At 38.1% G+C, this 21,818-nt stretch overlaps 1 protein-coding gene across 7 annotated transcripts in view; it reads left to right on the top strand.

Moving 5' to 3' along the window:
* Window positions 1-21,818, top strand: part of HECW2 (HECT, C2 and WW domain containing E3 ubiquitin protein ligase 2) — a 321,506-nt gene that overhangs the window by 258,055 nt on the left and 41,633 nt on the right. For all 7 annotated transcript variants that reach the window (XM_042994961.1, XM_007094709.3, XM_042994965.1 and 4 more), the window contains 2 exons: window positions 7,634-7,717; window positions 12,985-13,094. In XM_042994961.1, coding sequence (XP_042850895.1) covers window positions 7,634-7,717; window positions 12,985-13,094 — 194 coding nt within the window. The remainder of the gene's footprint in view (window positions 1-7,633; window positions 7,718-12,984; window positions 13,095-21,818) is intronic.

Below are 21,818 nucleotides of genomic sequence, written 5' to 3'. Positions count from 1 at the left end.
CCATATGATTCCAGTGGCACATTCAGGTATAATAACCTCTGTTCTAGACACTAATTTCATAATTAATTATGTAGTATATCACATTGTCCTTTATACTATTTTGTTTATGTGACTTTCATGCTGTAATTTGACTTTTCAAATCCTTATGCTTTTTTTTCAACTAGACTATAAGTTTCTTACAAATATGGATCTTCTTCAACTCATTATTTCTCCTCCTTATTGTTTAAATATCAAGAATATTACTTGGCATATAGTGAATGTAGATAGATACATAGATACATAGATAGATATATACACAGATAGATGGGGATAGAGATTTTCTTGTTGATTTGAAAATAAATTGTCAAATATTCTTATTATGTTCTTAGTCTCTCATATCTTTTGTTGAGGTATCATTGATATACAATATTATATTAGCTTCAGAAATACAAAATAATGATTTAATATTTGTATATATTGTAAAATGATCACCACAATAAGCCTAGTTAAGGTCCATCAGCACACATTATTATAGATTTTTTTTCTTACGATGAGAAGTTTTAAGATCTCCTTTTAACAACTTCCCAATATGCATTATAGTATTATTAACTTTAGTTGCCATGCTGTACATTACATCCCTATAACTTACTTATTTTATAACTGGAAGTTTGTACCTTACGACCCCCTCTGCCCATTTTGCCCACCCCCCCCCCAATCTCCTGTCAGTCTCTTATAGCTTTAAAGATGTCATTAGCTTCCAGAGTTTCTAAAGGCTACATGTAATTTCAAGTATGAGTATAAACATCGCTTACAAATAAACAGAAATCCCAGTTTCACATTAGTTAACATCTAACTCAAGTCTCAGTGCTTTTCCCAACCTGACAAGCATGCTGTTCCCAATCACAAGAAAGTCATAAAAATTAGACGAGCTGTCATTTTGCATATTCGTGTACTATAGCATCTACTCAGTAATCCATGGTCCACTGGAGCATCTTGTGTAAGAAGTTTTAGTTAGCAAAATTGCATAAATAAACTCCTCAGTTGTCTAATGAGAGATCTTAGATTCCGGACCACAAAGCAAAACAAAAAAACAAATCTCTCCTCTTTTGCTAACCACAAAATAAGGAGAACTCTCTTTTCTTTCTTTCCCACCAGCTCTAGCCCCACTGCATAGACATACTTCTAGTCAGTATCTATTCCTGTCAAAGTACCCCTCCCCCCCCCAAAAAAAAAGAGGAAACCTAAGGTTTCTACTTTTACTCTGCTCTCCACATTATTATTTACAGCAGTTTAACATATCTTTACATTTCCACCATGGGAGATATCAGATGATTTAAGCTACCTGAACAGCACATCTAACAGCATCGTTGTCTCCAGTGATTTGACAGAACCTTAATAGACCCTAACAGAAGGAAAACTGCTGGGCCCCAGTTGGTATCTTTCAGTTTTGTTTTTGTCTTTCTTTCTGCTTTTCAAAGTCTTAAGTCTCTGATCTCCTAAAGATTGGCAAGGATTTTTCTTTTTTGGTGACACCCAGGGTCTTCAGCTGAGCCCATTCTTCTAATGTAGCTCTCACAGGGTGATCTAATGGCAAGAAGTTATTTGATAGGTTTTGAGATAAGTTTCCACTTTATTCCAAGTTACTTACAAGTTTCTACTTACGCTTTCTAAAACTATTTACAGAATCTGATCATAAAAAGCTTATGCTGTCATGACAAGTAGAAGGAAGCAGGGACATAAATCAATGAGATAATCCTGTTCCTCTTAGAGTGTGTGTCATGGTGCACTTTTATTTTCTGAAAAGTTTGTGGTAGTTAAGCATCCTGCTTATCACAACAACATAATGGGGAAGTTCTCAAATCTAAGAGAACATCCTGCTTTTATAGTGAAAAACTGCATCGTAAGAAGCATTCCCACAAACGCATGGGGTGGGGAAACAGTTGGGGCTCTTTAATCTCATGTTTCAGTGATACCTTTAGTAAAAGATTTATGCATGGGATAGAGCCACTGTGTAATTGTGTGTCAAAGGTAACAGTGGGCCTTGTATTCATATTCCAAGCGAGGCTTCCATACCAGCATCCTTCTGTGTGTATGCTTCCTCATCTGTGGCACAGCCGCTTAAAAGAAATATCCCTTCTTATGCTCTCCATGAGTATAATGAGGAAAAGTGCTAGCCGGAGGGAGAGTCAAATGGATACACCTATTTACTTTGTGTTTTTCTGTTTGCTTGTGATTCCTCCTCAACCAGAGAATGGCCAGCAGTTTATTTAGTTTGTATCCATGTGTAGTTTCCTCTTCCGTGAGACTGCACTTGCGTATCTGTGACCGTGGAAAGGCTATGGTTTTCTATGCAATGGGATATGGCTTTAGCTTTCAACTGCTGTATTTAAGTCACTGCTCCCTCTAACTTTATCTGTCATGCAAATGTGATGCTACCAACTTTTCCTCTCCCTTTTTTTTTTTTTATTTCCTCAGAAAAGATTTATTTCCTTGGCTAGAAAACTCAACATCCATAAGTCAGTACCACCTCCTTCAAGTGGGCACTGTCCTCCACGGATTACTATATCCTACTAGGGGCTCTCATTAGAAGACAGTATTCATGCTAAGAAGCTTTTTATATATGTGACATTAAAATAAAAGTCAAAATAATATGTTCTAATATTTTATTTGGAGACAAATATATTCATTTTAAAAAGAACCTTTTAATGATATTTTATTAGTGAATATAATGAATACAAATTCAATGAAATTTTTGGTATTGGTATTTGTACAACACTACATTATGAGCAAGGATCTATGTGTCATAAAACTGAATTAAGAGTTGAGAATAATCACTCTTGTGTGGTTATGAGGTCTAGCCAGTAAATCTACTCCCTGCTGGTCTAGCTTTCCCCAGGTATAGGGATAATTATTTTGGGTTTCAGGTTGATTCCGTTTCTATTTGTGAGAATCATGTGACCATAACAGACCTACATTTCCAAATCTTATGGGAAGTAGAAATAAACATTGATCTTTCCACTGTGTGGCTCTATCCTTCAAGTCAGACCATGTCCTGTGACTATAGTAAAGGGTATGAACAATCAATCAAATAGTCGATGCTAATTCTCCTTTCTTGGCGTTACACCATTAGAGAAATCATGGGATTTCTCTAAAATTGCCCTCAGGCAGTGTTTTTAAACCATGTATTTTTGAAGGTGTTACTGAATGGTATGTGTGTACAGCGTCTGCAGTCCAGAGAGTTTTTGTGGTTTCGAGGCATTGCTGCTTCTGATTGTTTCTAGTCACGTGCCCTTCTTGAACTTCACCAAAAATGTTGGTTGGTTTCAATGAGAGTATGTTCTGTGGGAATTCCGGTCTTGAGACTATGTTCATTGTCCTCAAATGATCTTCTGCTAGCGTTGATCTTCTGGGGTGATTCTGTGCACTTGAGGAAGTGGTTACAAAGGTCTAACTGAGAGACAGCAACAGCTAGCAAGCTTTTCCTGTGTTGTCTCTGTACAGTTTAGTATCTTGTTAGAACAGTCGTAAATGTTCGTAATAAAAGATTGCCTCTTTATCTGCCTTTGCACTTCCCTCGAGGGGGGGTCTTTTTTAGCAAACAATCTGATGTCAGCTTTCTGCTTCTCTTTTTCTGCGCCACAACAAAAAATGATAGTTTATTTCAGACACTGAGTGGAGTCAGAGAAATTTGTTAGGAGCCAACTCTGTTATAATCTTGTGCCTGGTTGTGTTTTACTGAGCATTCCTTATGTGCATAGCACAATGCTAGGTACTTGGGGAACATGAAAATAAAGGAGGAACGGCTTTTGCTTTGAAGAAATTCATATTTCAGGGCGCCTGAGTGGTTTAGTCAGTTAAGCGTCCAACTCTTGATTTCGGCGCAGGTCACCATCCCACCGTCAAGGGACTAAGCCCCATGCACTGACAGCGCAGAGCCTGCTTAGGGTTCTCTCTCTCCCTCTCCTACTGCCCCTCCCCCCAACTCATACTCTCTCCCCCTCCTCTCTCTCTTTCTCAAAAAACCCCCTCATGTTTCAAAAGGAATTTATGTTGTAAGTGAGTGGCCGGCCCAGTGAGAAAGTACACTGGAGGACGTGCTGGAACGTATTCTAAATGACACACAGAGAGAAACATACCCATGTAGAGAGGGTCAGATAGAAAGTGTTATTTGAGTATTATCTTAATCCTCGTTAGGAACCACGAAAATTGAATAGGATTTCTTCATTAGAATGAATGCAGTGAAGATGGGAATTAAAAGGACTGTGACAGATTCCTTCTAACTCTGTAAATTGATAAAATAAACTTGAATAAATATAGTAATATAGCTCTCAAATGTCCTTCTAATCAGAGTCATATGTATCTTTAATAATACTGCTCAAGCTTGTTATGTTTATTTTAGTCACTGAGTGGACTCATGGAAAATTGTTAGGAGCCAAAACTGTTATTTTCCATTCTAAAAGGAAAAATATTGCAGACCTACAATGTTGACTTTAATCCCTTTTATTTTAGTGAAATGTAAGTGTGCACAAATATAAAATATGCAAACACTTCTTACAACTTTTATGAACTATAAAACCAAAAGACATATAAATTAAGTAAAAACTTTAAAAAATAACATTTAATTGAATCATATTAATGTGAGATTTTGTTGTTTGGAATCCAAATTACCAATATTGAGATCGTGGTCAGTGGAAAGATACATTTGTGCTTTTTGTTTCACTTGTGTTTGACTTGATTCTTTCAATTTTGTATCTAATGGTTCACCAAGTGCATCTGTGGCACTATTGTGGCCATCATTTTTCTAAATCAATAGCTTATTTTTGTCTACTGATTTACCTACCAATTTTATTTTTACCTACTAATTCATTGTTTTGATGAGCCAATTCATTTAATACCCCCCACTGCAATACTAAAGAAAAAATATTTTTAAATGCACCCTGTGATGATTCTACCACTACTTTTCTATTTGTAAGAAAGTATTGTAAAACTTGTTCTTATAATAAACTGTGACATCTTTAATGCTTTAGTTAACCTAAATGCATAATTTACTTTCAAAATCAGGGGCACGTGGGTGGCTCAGGCCACTAAGCATCCGACTTCGGCATAGGTCACGATCTCACCATTCATGAGTTTGAGCCCCACATTGGGCTCAATGCTGACAGCTCAGAGCCTGGAGCCTGCTTCAAATTCTGTCTCCCTGTCTCTCTCTGCCCCTCTCCCGCTTGCACTCTGTGCCTCTCTCTCTCAAAAATGAGTAAAAACATTTAAAAAAATTTCAAATCCATTTATTTTGTTATCTCTTTAGCCTATAGCAATTTATACATATACATAACCTTGCCGCAGTTCATCAATGTCAGTATGCAAATTAATACTGCAAAAGAAAAGCTTTGCCTTTTTAATTGGTAAGAGAGTTGTGTGGGCGTGGTAGATGGGGACTGCTCCTACCATACTTACCATCCAAGGCCCCGCCCACCTCATGGCCTGCTCACCAACACTTTCCTCTCTGATCTTGGAGCAACAACTGTCTTGTCAATGCAAACAGGAGAACTGAAGTCAAATGGCAGTGTTCAGTCATAAGTGTCATTCAGATTATCCAAAACGTGCCTGCCTAAATAGTAGCAGTTTTGATCCTCAATGTGAAAATGCGGAATTTTTTAATTCCCCCAGAATTTGAGATGATGTCTATAGATTTCTCGCAGACAGTGACGCCAGTTTGAGAAATACTGGTATGGAATATCAGGCAAATACCTAATAAGCAAGATGTAGTTCCCGTTTGTTTTTGTTTTTCTTAGAAAAGATTGGCGACATTTCTGAGGCTATCTGCCGACCTTCTCTTCCTCGGCCTTCGTGTGCTTTCTTGACGTTCAGTGAACCAGTGCCCTCTTTGTTTTTATGTGAAAGGACTTTATGGGATAAGGGTGGGTATAAGGCCTAAACAGAATCCAGTGAAGGGAATGGCCCTATTTTATTTAAATATTTTCATATAATACTAGAATTGGCTTTCTCTCTTCCAGTGCCCCATGAACTCTTTGAGAAAGGAACTAGGTCTCCTACCCTATAGGATACCTAGTGTGTGATAACCATGCCCAGCACACAGTAGACCCTCAGAAAAGCGAAAGAATGAATGTTAGTATAAGAAGGTCCTTAGTGGTACAGTGTGCACCAGATGACAGACAGCCCCAGTGTCCTGTTCCTGAAAGCATATGACTCTTAGGTGGTCAGTGCCATAAATTAGCTGGCCTGGTAGAAAACTAGCCTCAGCTTGCCTCTGGTATGTTCTGGCTTAAAGAATCAGACCAGTTGCCTTCACTGTCTAATAGTATCTGAAAAGTGATGAAAAGTTTCCCAATTGGCATATTTCCTCCGGTGTCTTTCCCTTTCATCGCTCTGTCATCCGTGTGACTCAGGAAGCTGTGATCTTTTCCTTGTTCCCAGGAAGCCACAGTCCACATCACTCACCTTGCTCTGTGTAGCTCCAGTTAAAGAAGTGGAAGGAGAGTGTGCACCCTGTTTGTTTTCTCGTTTGTTTGTTTGCCTGATCCATTGTGATGACGGGCTAAGGAGATAAACTGTGGATTTATTGGAGATAGCTTTTGATTGTTCAGGATCAAAGTATGTTCTTACTGACCCTTATAAGAATATTTCTTGGATTAAGTTATTGTTCATTTTTCTCCAAGACAGTTTTTCTCCAATGTAGCTTTTTTTCTTTATCTTATACAAATTAATACAGTGTGCTTTAAAATAGTGTCATGTAAATGAAGGGAAGCAACAGGAAAATTTATATTAAAATTTTATTCATACAAAGAATTGAAGATAGTAGCATATGGTGACTCATCAAAAAGAAAAACAGGCCATTTTTACATAATATGTAATAAAATAATGGCAGAAATAGCTCACATTGTCATGTTTGATATGTGTAAGTATAAGTATATACACATTTGCACAGGTATACACATAATCTGTTCCACCAACTGTAGTAACTAAAAGTGTTTTGGATTTTTCGGTTATTTTAAAGAGCCATATGCCTTTATATTGAATATATAATAAATAGATACTATCTGTCTCCAAGTAAGAATGTGCTCATCACACATAATTTAGAGGTATACCCCCAGGAAAATAGATGAATATCCCTACACACACGTGTGCACTTTTCGGAATAACAGGGAATTACCCTGAATGATCTAGACAGTTGCTCAGATTCAAGCCCACAGCAGGCTTTAACTCAAAGCAAAGACTGGGTTGGATGGTACCACTACCTCTAATAGTACATGGGCAGCAAAATGAATGAAAGCAATAAAGGAAGCTTTTTCCAGCATTAGGACGTGGTGATGTTGATGCTCACTGGGTCCTCCTTGAAAGCAAGGACCATGTCTCTCTTGGATGTGGATTCCTGTATTATGCATTAGATACCACATGATAGATACTGTATATATAAATGTTTTATATATATAATACTTATATATATGTTTACATAACATATAACATAAATATTTGTATATGTTTGTATAACATTGTGTGTGTGTGTGCGTGTGTGTGTGTGTGTGTGTGTGTGTGTGTGTGTTGTGGCTACTATTTTTTAAATGGTACCTAAGTCACTCAGTTTTGTTTCAAAAGCCTACCACATATATTTTGAGCTGTTTCTTTGCTTGCATAGGGAGAAGATCCAATTTATCCGAACTGAAGGGACCCCAGGATTGGTGCGTCTTTCAAGTGATGCAGACCTTGTCATGTTGCTGAGGTAGGTAACCAGCTTTTGAAGTAGAAAGTCTTTCTGTCATCAGATACTATGGAGCATTTTGGAAAATAATATGCCAATATTTGTAGCTTAAGAATGTCTCCATTATTTTCAAAGACTTGTGGAATACTCATGTTGAAAATGTAGCATGCTGGTTTAGTGATAATTCATTTCAGATTGCATTTCTTATCCTAAGATCTGTTTGATATATATTCTTTTACCCTGGTGATAAATGAGGTGGTGCTGGAGAAGGGCAAGGTTAGTAGAGGCTGATGGATAAAATGTCCACTCACAGAATGGAACAGAAGGGTATACAGGGCTTTACCCCTTTGGAGTAGAAGAGAGGTGGAATTTATATTTTCTTTCAATTTTTTTTTCCCTCAAAGTGTGCTTTTCTCCTTTTTCTGATTTGTCCTGATTTTTTAAAATGATTTTGAGAGTTTAGGTTTTGGAAGTTAGATCAGAAAGTTGCAATTTGGTGACTGGTACTCACTGCCAACTTGATGGCCCTTCAAAAAATTAACCAATTGTGGGGCTCCTGGGTGGCTCAGTCGGTTAAGCGCCCGACTTCAGCTCAGGTCATGATCTCCCGGTCCATGAGTTCGAGCCCCACGTCGGGCCCTGTGCTGACAGCTCGGAGCCTGGAGCCTGTTTCGGATTCTGTGTCTCCCTCTCTCTCTGACTCTCCCCCATTCATGCTGTGTCTCTCTCTGTCTCAAAAATAAACGTTAAAAAAAAAATAAAAATTAACCAATCGTATTTTCTTTCCTGATGGCTAGATCAGCTTTGGTTTTAAATTTTAGAGAGTTTAGAAAGGAAACTGGCAAGTTTTCATAAGAGTTTTCATTTTTAATATTATCCCGCAAATGTAGGAGGCTAGAGTAAAATAACACCTTGCTCTACCCAATAGTCGAGACACTCACCACTGTAACTTCCAAAGAATTAAAGGGAAAAATCATGCTGAACCAACCACACGGTGTTTTATTTATCCCAAAGTGCTAACGATCTCATTTGTGATATTCATGATGATCTACACCCTAACCATTTCTAACTGCCTACGTGGTAGTTGCCCTATTTGTAAAACTGAAGTAAAAAAATTGTTTTCCTTTACTGGATAGTTGGAGCATAATTCAAATCATGTCCCCCAGAGACTTCCCCTTACCTGATTCTGAACAAGACCTGTTGGGAGGCAGGGTCGCTTCTCAGTCTGAGAGATGACTGTGACTCTGCTGGAGTGAGCTAGTTCTGAAAACAGACTGTTGGTCAATTGGTATGTGGCATGATGTTTCTACCATAGTTTAGTTGGTGATAAAATAGTTTTGTTACAAAATTCTGACTAGGACATGACACTCTCGCTTCATTCTAGACATCTAAAGCTTTTAATTTACACTAAAGAATTCTGCTTTTGCGATTAGTAGAAACAAAAATGATTCCAAAACAGAAATCATGATTATTATTCACCTTGTCTTAGTTAAATAATCTTTAGATGGTATAGTCCTAAATATTTTAAGTTACAATATAGCTTAGAATATTTGTACTTTAATAAACACTGCTGTTTGCATGAGTTTCTATTTGTTATTGGTTGAATTTTAAAATATTTGAAAACTGATGTACATTTGTGTTTTGTTTATGTGTATGTATATATCTACATACACACACACGTATATACATACATGTATAAACACATATTAAGAGCAAGACTACACTTTCCCCCATTTGGAAAATAAGCATGTTCTTTGAAGTTAATGGGTCTTTGGAGAAGCATGAGAAATTCACTTATTAAATAATTGTTCTATAATTACTACATGCAAATGATGTTATTCAATTCTATAGTTATTTCATTTAGATGATGAAATGTAATTTATTATTTTAATAATTGTACAAATGGTGACACAATTATCACATGTGTCTACTTAAATAATGTTTAATAGTTACTAAAACATTTTCAGATATCTTCAGTTCTTTATTTTTCATTTTACTTTGGCGTTTGAGTAGTTTGAATCAGTGACTATAAACTCCAGCAATGGGCTAGTTGCACATGTAGTGAAAGACTCTGTGTCTATTTTTGTTTTGTGTCTATTTCTTAAAAAGGAAAATCACTCTTCGTACAAATGGACTTGATTATCGGCAAGCCGCAGTGTAGACATGCCTTAGTTCTAGGAAATTATTCAATTCAAAATAAGCCCATGTAAGGTTATTTTCCAAAATAGCTGTTCTAAAACTCAGGAATTTGTAAACGACCTTGCTGCATTTGTTAATGATTATTCTATTTCATATATTCTTTCATTCACTCAACTCTTATAAAAAATGTACCTCTATCAGATTGATAAATTTAGCTGCATTAGAATTTTAAATTTTATATAATGAAGGATACCATATATAAGGCATAATGAAAGGTAACTAACACCCTGGAAGAATATATTCACAACACATAAAACAAAGATATTATGAATGCACAAAGAGTGCCTTTAAATCAATTTAGAAGAAAAGAGCCCAAGAGAAAAATGGGCAGAGGGTATACAAAGGCATGTCATAAAATTGAAGTAAGAATAGCCAGTAAACTTACAGAAAGATGCTAGCAATCATAAAATGCAATTTCCAGTAATGAAATAGTATTTCACACCATCAGATTAAAAAAAATCAGAAAGTGGGATAATGTATAAGATGAGATTTAGGGACTCTACTACTGTCTGGACTTGGTGGGATTACAATTTCTACAACTTTTTCAGAGTACAATTTGACAATGCCTTGTATAGTTAAAAAGGCATACATGTTATGACAGAGCAATTCTGTTTTTAGATACATACCATATTTATACTAAGAAATTCTTCCAGGTTCATGGGGCAAGAAACACAGGATCCTCATTGCACCATTACTGATAAAAGCACAAAGTTGAAAAAAATTAAATGTTTGTTAAAAGAGACAGGTAAAGAAATTGATTTGTTCATAGAATGGACTCCTGCATAGCAGGTAAAAGTCATAAACTAGATACTTATGTGGCGACATAAGTTCAAGAATGTTATATACTTACATAGCCCTTATGTAGTTTTTTAACAGTGCATAAGGCAAAACTATATTCATCTATGGATATATGTTATATATATAAAACTATGGAAGGGGGATACCTTGTTAAAGTCCTGATAGAGGAGGACAAGAGGGGCTTCACTTACACACTGTACACATACAGATTATACATGCATGTATATGCAGATTTATAAAGATCTGTACGTATGCATGTGTGTTTGTCTGAAGCAAAAATAATAGTGATAACATTTGTGAATCCTGGATGATATCTCTCAAGTGTTTTTATATTACTCTCTATCTCTTATGTATTAAATTTTTCTAATAAAAATATTTCTCTCAATATAAAAGATATCAAAGTACTGATTATATTTAAAGGAAATGATAAATGTCATGGAGCCAAAGGACACAGGTATAGGTATCCGAGGAGAGTGTGCTAATTCTTGCTCTTCAGTTAATCTAGTTATAGGTTTACCGACCTTTGTGGGAGCAACTGTTACATGGGACTTTCCCTTCAATTAATTTTAAATTCACATTATTTCAATGGTCATTGATTTATTGACAAAGAAAAAGGACCTTTTCGGGGCTCAATTTGGTATTATACATATGATTAATTCCTCCTTCTGTTTCCAAAACTTTTGACTTTCGTAGTTTAAAAGTGGAAAGATGGCTTTAAAAAATATCATGTCTAAAAATTTGCTACGGCCACGTGGCAGACGTGTGCATGTGAATGAAGAACCAGCGCAAGAATCATCAAGGTGTTATTGCGTTGCTATAACCCCGGATTTCTCAGCCTCAAAAGTATTGCCATTTTGGTCTGGATACACCTTTGTTGCAAGGAACTATTCTGTGTTTTACAAGATGTTTATCAGCATGCTGGCCTCTGCCCACTAGATACCAAAAGCATACCCTTTCCCAATTATGACAACCAAAAATGTCCTCCAACATTGCCCAAAGTCCCCAAATGCTATGAGAGGAGTGCAAAACTGCCTCAGTTGAGAACCAGTGCTTATAACCCTTGAGAGTCTTTTCCTTAATCTCTGAGTGATTCAACTGCTGCTCCTTTTCTTCTGACTGTTTTCTGAAAACAGGTAACAGGTTTCTAGATTTGGCCAAGTGGGAGGAAAACCTGCTTCTACCTCTTACTTAAAAAACACCAGGGCTCTTACTTTTATTATTATTTTAATTCTACTTCATCAACTGTCAAGAGCTTAGTGCAATTGGTAGTGTTTTTATCAGAATATTTAATGAAAAGTCTGTCATTCTAAGATCTCATGTCCCTGGTTAATATCTTTTAGGAGAGTCCTAGAAAGAAAAATTTCAATAGGGAAACAAAAGACACTGGACTGAATAATCTAAAATCAAAATCCTCACATTTAAAAAACATTGTGAAGCCCGAGTAAATAAGGGAGCTAATTATTTAGGAGTTGTAATTATTTAGGAGGTGTTTCGTTTTATTTGGCTTTTAATTGTCCAGTTAAATCCTGAACCCTTTACATATTGAGACCCTGTTGTATATTTTTTAGAATGAAGGTAGAGAATATATTTTGAGCTTCTGTTATGAGTTCTCAATAAACATTGTCTGCCGTGTTTGAGTCTTATTCTTAAATCTAAAAACCTAGGTACTGTGATCAAGCAAACATGGAAATTCAGACTCACATATTAAAGTGGCAAAATAGAAATCTAGGGGAACAACAAATAGTTGTTCTAGGGAAAGACAAACACTATATGATTTTACTCGTATATGGAATTTAAGAAACAAAACAGATGAACATAGGGGTAAAAAAGAGAGGCAAACTGGAAAACAGACTCTTAACTATAGAGAACAAACTGAGGGTTGCTGGAGGGAGGTGGGCGGGGATGGGCCAAATAGGTGATGGGGATTAAGGGTACTTGTTATGATGGGCACTGGGTATTACATGTAAGTGATGAATCACTAAATTCTACACCTGAAATTAATATTGCACTGCATGGTAACCAGCTAGAATTTAAATAAAAACTTGAAAAAAAGGAAAAAAAATCTTGTTGTCCAAAGTTGGTAGGAAAATAGGCAAATAATCACAGGTTTCACAGAAGTTGCAACAGACTGCTGTTTGTCCCAAGAATTACCTACGGAAGGAGGACAAGCGCTCCCTCTGGAATGTGAACTGGACCTCAGAGTGAGAAATTGACTGTCTTACTCATGTGGAATGAGGCTTCTCCCCACCTATTTGGCTAAAGTATGCATTTTGTTTCTTGTCTTTCCCCAGTTTATTTGAAGAAGAGATAATGTCTTATGTGCCTCCACATGCCTTACTTCACCCCAGCTACTGTCAGTCCCCACGTGGCTCCCCCGTGTCCTCTCCCCAGAACTCGCCAGGTGAGTCCCACCTGCTGCTCACGGTGAATCCTCTGAGAAGTGTACCCTAAAGTCAGACCTTCTGCCCTTTGTAAAGGACAGTAAGGGAACACTTAGGGCGTATCTTTAGTGTTAGCACAAATGCACATTGTGTGCCACGGCTTGTTTCCATGGCAATTCATTTTGACAGGAAAATAATGACATTCCGAAATAGGAGGATAAATGTTAGCAGTATGATATACTCAGATACAGGATTTACTTTTCATTATATCATGTAGTGCCTAATATATATTGGAACATATCAGGACACAAAGTGTTATGTTAGCTTTGGGATTTAAAAAGTCCTAGTTAGAAATCTTATTCTAATAAAAAAGAAATCTCTACTTTCAAGAAATAATACAGGATTAAAATTAGTTGAATGGACTTGGATAGTTTTTTCCTGCAATAATCACTAAGTGCATTAGATAGGAAGACTAGAGACACATGGGTAGATAGAACATATTGCTAGAGAAAATAAACTAAAATTTTTATAAAATTTTTAAGTTCATTTATTTACTTTGAGAGAGAAAGTGCACACACAAGCAGGGGAGGGGCAGAAAAAGATCATGACCTGAGCCGAGATCAAGAGTCAAAAGCTTAACCAACTGAGCCATCCAGGCTCCCAACAAACTAAAATTTTTAAGTTCAGATTCTTTTTTGAAAGAGGTATGGTATGAATTAAGCAGTAAGTGGATGTATGGATGAATGGATGGTAGAAAATGCAGTTTAGGAAATGAGTTTTTTAAAGGAAAGTAGTCATCATGTTGACAGAACATCAGCTGTATTTATTTTTATTATAGGCCATGTATTGTTTACACTTTAATAGCTATCAGAATTTAAAACTATTTTAATAGAAATACAACCTCCATATGTGTCCCTAGAAGCCACTCTATGGTCTTTGATATATGACATGTTTTCATAAATCCTATGATAATGAAGCTACTGCCTAACTGAATACCACAAACAGGAAAAGGTCTATTAATTTGTTCTTTAACACAGATTTATTGAGCATCCAACTATGATCCAAGCAAGGAATTAAGACTCTGTGCTACAAAGATGAATAATACCATCTCAGCCTTTGAAGGATTGGTGGTGGGGCACTGAGTCCACAAATAACTCTGTAAAGCCCTGTGGTTAGTTCTGTAATGAAGAGAAGTTTGGGAACACAGATATGGGAACGGTTTTTTCCTTCAAGACTGGGAGCGGGTGTTTGGGGAAAGATGAAGACAACAGGTATGAGTGAGCCTTGAAGGGTGATGAAGGCGAGCCAAAGGAAGGAAGGTGTTCTGGGTGAATGAGGAGCATAAGCTGAGTCTCAGAAGCATGGAAGTAGTTTAAGCCAATTAACAGATACAAGTAAGAGCAAGTTCTCAAAGCTCAGGTTGGAAAGATAGGCCAGGGCTAGTTGGTCATTGAAGCTTTATTTTGTAGTCCATATGGAGCGACTGAAAATTTATAAACAGAGGAATATCCTGTTATACAAAGATCAGTTTGGTAGCAATTTGGAGGCTGGATTAGAAGACAAGAGAATGGTGGGGTGCCTGGGTGGCTCAGTCGGTTAAGCATCTGACTTCGGCTCCAGTCATGATCTCATGGCTTGTGGATTTGAGGCCCGTGTCGGGCTCTGTGCTGACAGCTCAGTGCCTGGAGCCCACTTCAGATTCTGTCTCCCTCTCTCTCTTCCCCTCCTCTGCTTACGCTGTGTCTCTCTCTCAAAAAATAGATAGATAAACAAACAAACATTTAAAAGAAAACAAGAGAATGGAGTCTAAGAAACCACTTGGGAGGCTGTTGCATTAACCTGGGTGACCTGCTAAAGGGCTGGATTAGAGGTGATGGAGAAACAGAAATTAGTTCAAAGGATATGTAGGAGATCTAGACACGAGGACTTTGAGTCTCCACCACCGAGACTACTAGGCAGATGGCAACACTATTGGCCAAGGAAAGGAAAAAGATTAGACTGGAAGGGAGAGGTTAGATGAGTTTAGTTTTGGATATGGTTTGTTGAGGAATCGTTGAGCCATCCAACTAGAGATACCAAAGACGTCTGGAAAAGATAATCGTGGAGCTCAGGAGAGGTTGGTGGCCAGGCATATACATATGCTGGTGGCAGTTGAAGCCCAAGGCAAATTAGAGGAACTAAGGAGGACAAGCTCATGGAAAGAAGAGAAACCAGTGGATGGTAACATTGAGGAACTCCAGTATTTAAGGGATGGGCTGAGATGGAGGAGCAAATGAAGGAAAGAGACCCAATGGATTTTGGAAGAGAATTAGGAAAGTCTTTTCAGGAAAGCCAGGCTTCAAGGAATAGAGAGTGTGGCCAAATCCTCAAAGCATTCAAGAAGGATAAGGCCTGAGAAGAGGCCATTGGATTTGAAAGTCATGAAGTTATAAATGTCCTTCGCCAGAGCAATTTCTATGACATGAGAGGTTATAAACTCTACTGTGGCCAGTTGCAGAATGATATAGGATGTAAAGGAGAAACCAAGAGTATAGAATATTCTTTCATGAAGTATGTGGGTAAGAAAAAAGGAAAATAGGACAGTACTTAGAAGGAGAAGATGGGTTAAGGAAGAGGTTTTAGGATGGAGAAGTTGAGCATGTGTGTGTGCAGAGGGCAGAAGATGTGGGTGGAAGGAAACTAGTTTGTTGGAGCAGCGATCATACAAGAGACCCATGGGAAGGCAGGATGCCGGAGACAAAAGTGAAGGCCAACTTTGGAACAAAGTAGGGTCACCTATTTTGATGATCCAGGATGAGAAGAAATAAGTATCTGACACTTCAAGTAAGTTTAAAGGTGTAGGGGAAAAATCGATGGAATGTATAGCTGGCCTCAATCGTTACTGTGTGTGACTTTGGACAGTTTACTTCCTTCCCTGAACGTGACTTTATTTTTCTATAAAATGGGAATAATAGCAAACACCTCCCATGGTTACTTGGAGGAGAACACCTTGTCTGGTGCCTGCAACATAACAATTATCCGATAACTGTTAATTTATCCCCTTTTGCTTTCTTTCTGGAAATCTGATCCTGAGAAGTGTAGTTTGTCCATGTTTAAACCATTAGTAACTGGGAAATATGAATTCATTTCTCCCTGATTTGCACAGCTGGCTGCCTAGGTATTTAATTGTTCTGACTGGTCTTTATCTTAGCTAGGAATTATGATGGAGTTTAAATGGGTCGTCCCTTTACCTGATGCTTTGTGGTTAAAGAAATGAAGGTGTGGGGTGTCTGGGTGGCTCAGTGGGTTAAGCATCCGACTCCTGATTTAGGCTCAGGTCATGATGTCACCGTCCTGAGATGGAGTCCTGCATTGGGCTGCACTGCACTGACAGTGCCTGCTTGGGATTCTCTCTCTGCCCCTCCACCACTCATGTGCACACTCTCCTTAACACACACGCATTCTGTCTTTCTCTCTCTCTCTCTCTCTCTCTCAAAAATAAACATTTATAAATGAAAAAGAAAAGAAAAGAAAAAAGAAAAGAAAAGAAGCTGTATGGATTATTGCTCATTCCAGTCAAGGCTCTCCTTCCCAAGGGCTTTTCTTCAGCCCATCCTCCCCAGGAAAAAGGTGGATCAACAGATCCCGTCCCTTTCCGATCCCTGCAGAGGCATGTGCTGTTGGAGACTGGCTGGGCATTCTTTGAGACCGTATGAACATTCTGAATGGTGACTGACTTCGCTCCTTTTCATTTAGCATCACAAATGTACAAGAGTCATCCATGGTGGTAGTAAAAATGCATTCTGGAAGCACAGTTTGAGTCAAATGATTTCCAAAGATATGGAACCCAAATATATCTAAATTGCTAGCAGTGTTTGTGGTGGTTTTAATTTCCAGGGAGAATCATCTCCACATTTTTGGGCTACTCAGTTTCAGGGGGCTTTATTTGATCTTGAAATTGGGATGAACTGCCTGGTATCAGTGGACATTACTGTAACTAATTCCACATGATATTGCAAGGCCAAGACTAGCTAGCCTCATTCACCCTGTGGAGGAATCTTCTGACTTTTTGAGTAAAATAGCCTCTCCTTCTACCACTTTCCTGAAGTTTTTTTGTAAAACACATTTCAAACAGATTTTTTTAAGTGGTCTCTTCATCCTTCTTGTGACTAGAATTCCATCTCTTTTAGTATGAGGATAATATTCTGAAAATTGTGACAATAATAAATTTGAATGATCTTCTTTCAGAACGCCTCAGGATCTGGTAAACTTTCCACACTTTTCCTCATTTGGGGCATATTTACATGTCTTTTCAAGTGCAGAAGAGACAGGGGCTTCGGAAACTTTGACTTGCTGCTTTTTGCAGCTGTTAGAGTGCTCACCTACAATTTGTCAAAATTTCGGAATGTGAAGGTTTGTTTTTCTAGGACCGTTATAATGCCAGTCCCGACCTTAGCTATGCCAGAAGGGAAAAATCTTTCCAAACACCATATAGTTCATTATGCCAAATATGGGACCCAGAAGTTTATTTAAGGACCTTTTGTAACTCTACATTTCTAGGAATTTTAATTCAATAACACCTAATCTATCTAATATTATTGAAGATGTGCTCACTTATGTGAATTTTCCATGTAACCAAAGTTATGATTAAGTGTCAGAGAATTTGTTTAACCCCCCATTTGCTGAAACTCTTTCATAAATACTTTGTATTTCTTTCTGCTTCCCCATATCCAGTACATTGAGGATATTTCGTGGTTCAGGGGCATCATCGTACAGAGCTGTTATTACTTGACTGAGACCGGACTATCTGGAAGCTAGGCCAGGTCACACTCAACAGAATTAAACAAACAGACCAGAGAGCACTGAAGAGCCACGGTGGTTCTTTGCTGAAGGTTGTCTTGAAGGCATGGCTTTGAGAGGGAGTTATTCCCCACCTCCCCCTGCCCCCCGCCGCTGCACTAGGACCCTCTTTTCCTCTCTCTCTCCCTCCAGAGTCTTAGCATCTTGGCTGCTGTTTATCTCCTGCTCTTTTCTCTTTCTTTCTCTCCTTTCCTCCCTTCTTTCCACTCTTCCTCCATCTTGCCCACAGCCTGAAGTAGCTTTATGCCTTTGAACTCTGGGGGCTCCAGGCACTGACCCCGCTGTGAGGTAAAAAAATCTGCATATGACTTTGACTTCCCCCAAAACTTAACTACTAATAGCCTACTGTTTCCAGGAAGTCTTACCCACAACATACAGTCAATTAACACGTAGTTTGTATGCTGTATGTATTATGTCCTACATTCTTATGCTAAAGTAAGCTAGAAAAAAGAAAATGTTACTAAGAAAATCATAAGGAAGAGAAAATACTACAGTTCTGTACTGTATTTATTGAAAAAAATCCACATATAAGTGGATCCAGTTATAAATCTGTGTTGTTCAGGGGTCAACTGTACTTGTTTTTAGAAAGTATTCTTTCTCTTTGCTCAGCCCCACAAAGATGTACTAGGAACCAAACACTACAGACAAAGGATGGTCCTTGGATGGGTGGAGACAGAGGAGTTGTGATTCCAGAGACTGAAGGAAAGCCAAATACGGTCTCTGTCACAATATATGGGTGTTTTTATGTTTGTTCTATTGTTATTAGTCTCTCGTGTCCCCAACCCCTAATGCTGTAAGAGAATACCTGTTACTGGCATTCCCTACAGCTTTGCCTTTTCATAAATTTCTTCTGGAGTACATGGGTGGCTCAGTCAGTTAAGCATCCGACTTTGGCTCAGGTCATGATCTTGAGCCCCACATCGGGCTCCGTGCTGACAATGCAGAATCTGCTTAGGATTCTCTCTTCCCCTCTGTCTCTGCCCCACTCCCATTTGCGCTCTCTCTCAAAATAAATAAATTTTAAAATAAATAAATAAATAAATAAATAAATAAATAAATAAATAGCTTCTGATTTTCAAGGATTAAAAAATCAGCTTATCAGGTTGGTTTTTAAAAATAGTGTGTAAATACAAAGCACCAGCAAACTCAAAACAGTGATCTAGGGCCTTTTATTGCTCTTAGAGAGTAAAGCAAAAATGCAAGGACTTCAGTGCTTCTGCTTTGTGGCAGCCATTTTGGAGATGTTTTTTCACATTAATTGTCATTGTTGAGCCATGTTCCAGAAGGTGGAGTTTTCCAGAAATTATTGTAATGCTTGATGGTTTGTTCTCATTCACTAACAAGGAATTGTAAAATAATGATGATGATAATGATAATAATAATAATAAATTTTTTAAAAAGTCATAGAGACTTTTTTTAGAAAGTGAGCCAGGAAAGAAATGGACTATTGAGCCATCCCAGTACATATCCAGAGCCAAGCTTGATTAGACCAAGCCCCATCCCATCCAGTGCATGGTGAGTGCTACTCATCAAAGCAATCTGGGATCCTGGGGGCACACCTGGAATCCAAAAGACCCAGACTTCCTAGCGGTTTGATGCCAAAATATTAATGCTATCACCTGAAGTGTTTTGTCAGGTAGAATTCTTTAGTTTGTACATGATTAAGCAATTTTGTAATGATAAATGGAAATAGTATCATACTTTATAGAAGTACTTTAGGTCTGCCTAGCAATGACAAAGAAAAAAAAATAATATCTGTTACTGAAATTTTTTCCTGCAAATAATTAACATAATGCTGCCTACCCATGAAGTCAGTCATGTATTTGATCAGTTCTTAAATGCAACATTGTTTTTTTTTGTATCCGATTTTATTTTTTAAGACCATAAAGACCATAAGGTTACTCTCTATAGGAGTATTGTATCCTAGAACTTTACTGGCAGTTATGGTTCCCATACAATTCTATTAGCTCAGTCTTCCAAGATCATTTTTTATTCCTAAAGTGGAAGTAACATCGTTCCTGCCCTGGAATTTCTTGGCAGTGACACCTGACTTGCATTAAGAACTTGACAAGGGCCAGGAGCATAATTTATTGTAATTTTTAAACCATGAAGTAATGTATAAATGATTTTTTTTCATAATAGAACTATTAAGCAAAAGAATTTTTGCATTTAACAGTTTCTGTCTCCAGGGTCTCTGTAATTGAATCTCTTTACCTGAGCATAAGTGGAGTCAGAGCTAATTTTTATTAAGTGTCCATATTGATATTGATGGAATGCATTATGGCATTTCCCACATCCTTTTAAACGTCTCAAATTATACAGCAATAGTATGTGTGCTTTTATTTTAAGCAACCAACTTTAGAATCATGTTTCTTTTGAGTCCTGAAAGATTTTTATTCAGTCTTTTGTTTTTCTTTTTCCTCTTCCCTATTAATGATTGTGTTCTTGAAAGCTGATTCATGACGGCTGCTTTCTTAGCTGTCTGGGTTTACTAGCTTACAGTTTCTCAGACTGCAGCACCAACAGCCTTATGATGCCATCCCTGAATGGCCCTGTGCTACACTGCCCTGTCCCCCAGCCATGCAAGAGAGCAGCCTTAAGGTGGTGGAGATCATGTTCCTTCATGTTGCAAACGGTGCCTTTCAGATACACAGGAAGCACTGCCTCTGTGTTGGTCTCTGGATGTTGCCCAGATGTTTCATTGGTTACATTTGACCTTCCTGTAGGGGATAATGGGTCTCAACCTTGGCTGCACAATTGGAGTCTGCATAAAACACTTATGCCTGGGTCCTGCCGCACAGATTCTGATGTAACGTGCCTTGGGTGTGGCCTGAACATTGGGATTTTTTAAAGCTTCTTGAGTGATTCCAACATGCAGTCAGGATTGAGAAGCACTGCCGAGGAGCCTCACCTGTATCCTTGAGCTTTTAAGGTCAAGTTTGTTTCCTTTATGACACAGTTCTTAGCTCTTTGGCTAAAAGATTCATAAACATGCCAACGGACCTCTGGACAAATCATTGATCGATAGCCAATTCTATTAAAAATCCATTCTTGGGGCGCCTGGGTGTCTCAGTCGGTTGAGCGTCCGACTTCGGCTCAGGTCGTGATCTCGCTGTCTGTGAGTTCAAGCCCTGCGTCGGGCTCTGTGCTGACAGCACGGAGCCTGGAGCCTGTTTCGGATTCTGTGTCTCCCTCTCTCTCTCTGACCCTCCCCCCATTCATGCTCTGTCTCTCTCTGTCTCAAAAATAAATAAACGTTAAAAAAAATTTTTTTTTAATCCATTTTTGGGATGCCTGGCTGGCTAAGTCGGTGGAGCATGTGACTCTTGTTCTCAGAGTTGTAGGTAGGAGTCCCATGTTGGGTATAGAGATTACTTAAGAATAAAATATTTTTTAAAAATCCATTCTTAACACCCTAACACATTTCCCCATGTCTTTAGTATTTACTTCTATGCAGATAATATCAGTAACAGCTAACACCTACGCAAAGGAACCTCAGAAAGTGCCTTATGTACACGAACTCATTTAATGCACCGGTGTGGGCCTGGTCTCCCGCCGGAACTCCAGTACTGCATTTTCAAGTGCCTATGGAGGATACCCACCCTGAACAGCTCTCGTCTCCAGCACAACATGTATAAAGCTTCATGTGCCTCTGTCTACTAGCATTTTCCACACTTCTTTTAGCGTCAGATGGACCTGGCTCAAATCCCAAACCTACCATTCACTGGCATATGACTTCAGTTTCCTTAGTTACAAAGTGGTGATGATGGCGATAATAATAATGTCTGCTTCATAAATTTGTGTTTCCCAAGATCCTCTCTGTAAAGTGTGTGGTTTCTAATGCATAGCAGGCACTTAACAAACGACAGTTACTGTTATTGTTTAAAAACTTCATCGTGTTACCA

Source organism: Panthera tigris, chromosome C1, assembly GCF_018350195.1.
Source record: "Panthera tigris isolate Pti1 chromosome C1, P.tigris_Pti1_mat1.1, whole genome shotgun sequence".
Classification (NCBI taxonomy): Eukaryota; Metazoa; Chordata; class Mammalia; order Carnivora; family Felidae; genus Panthera; species Panthera tigris.
The sequence above is the reverse complement of the archived record's forward strand: the minus strand, read 5'-3'. Positions and strand labels throughout refer to the sequence as shown.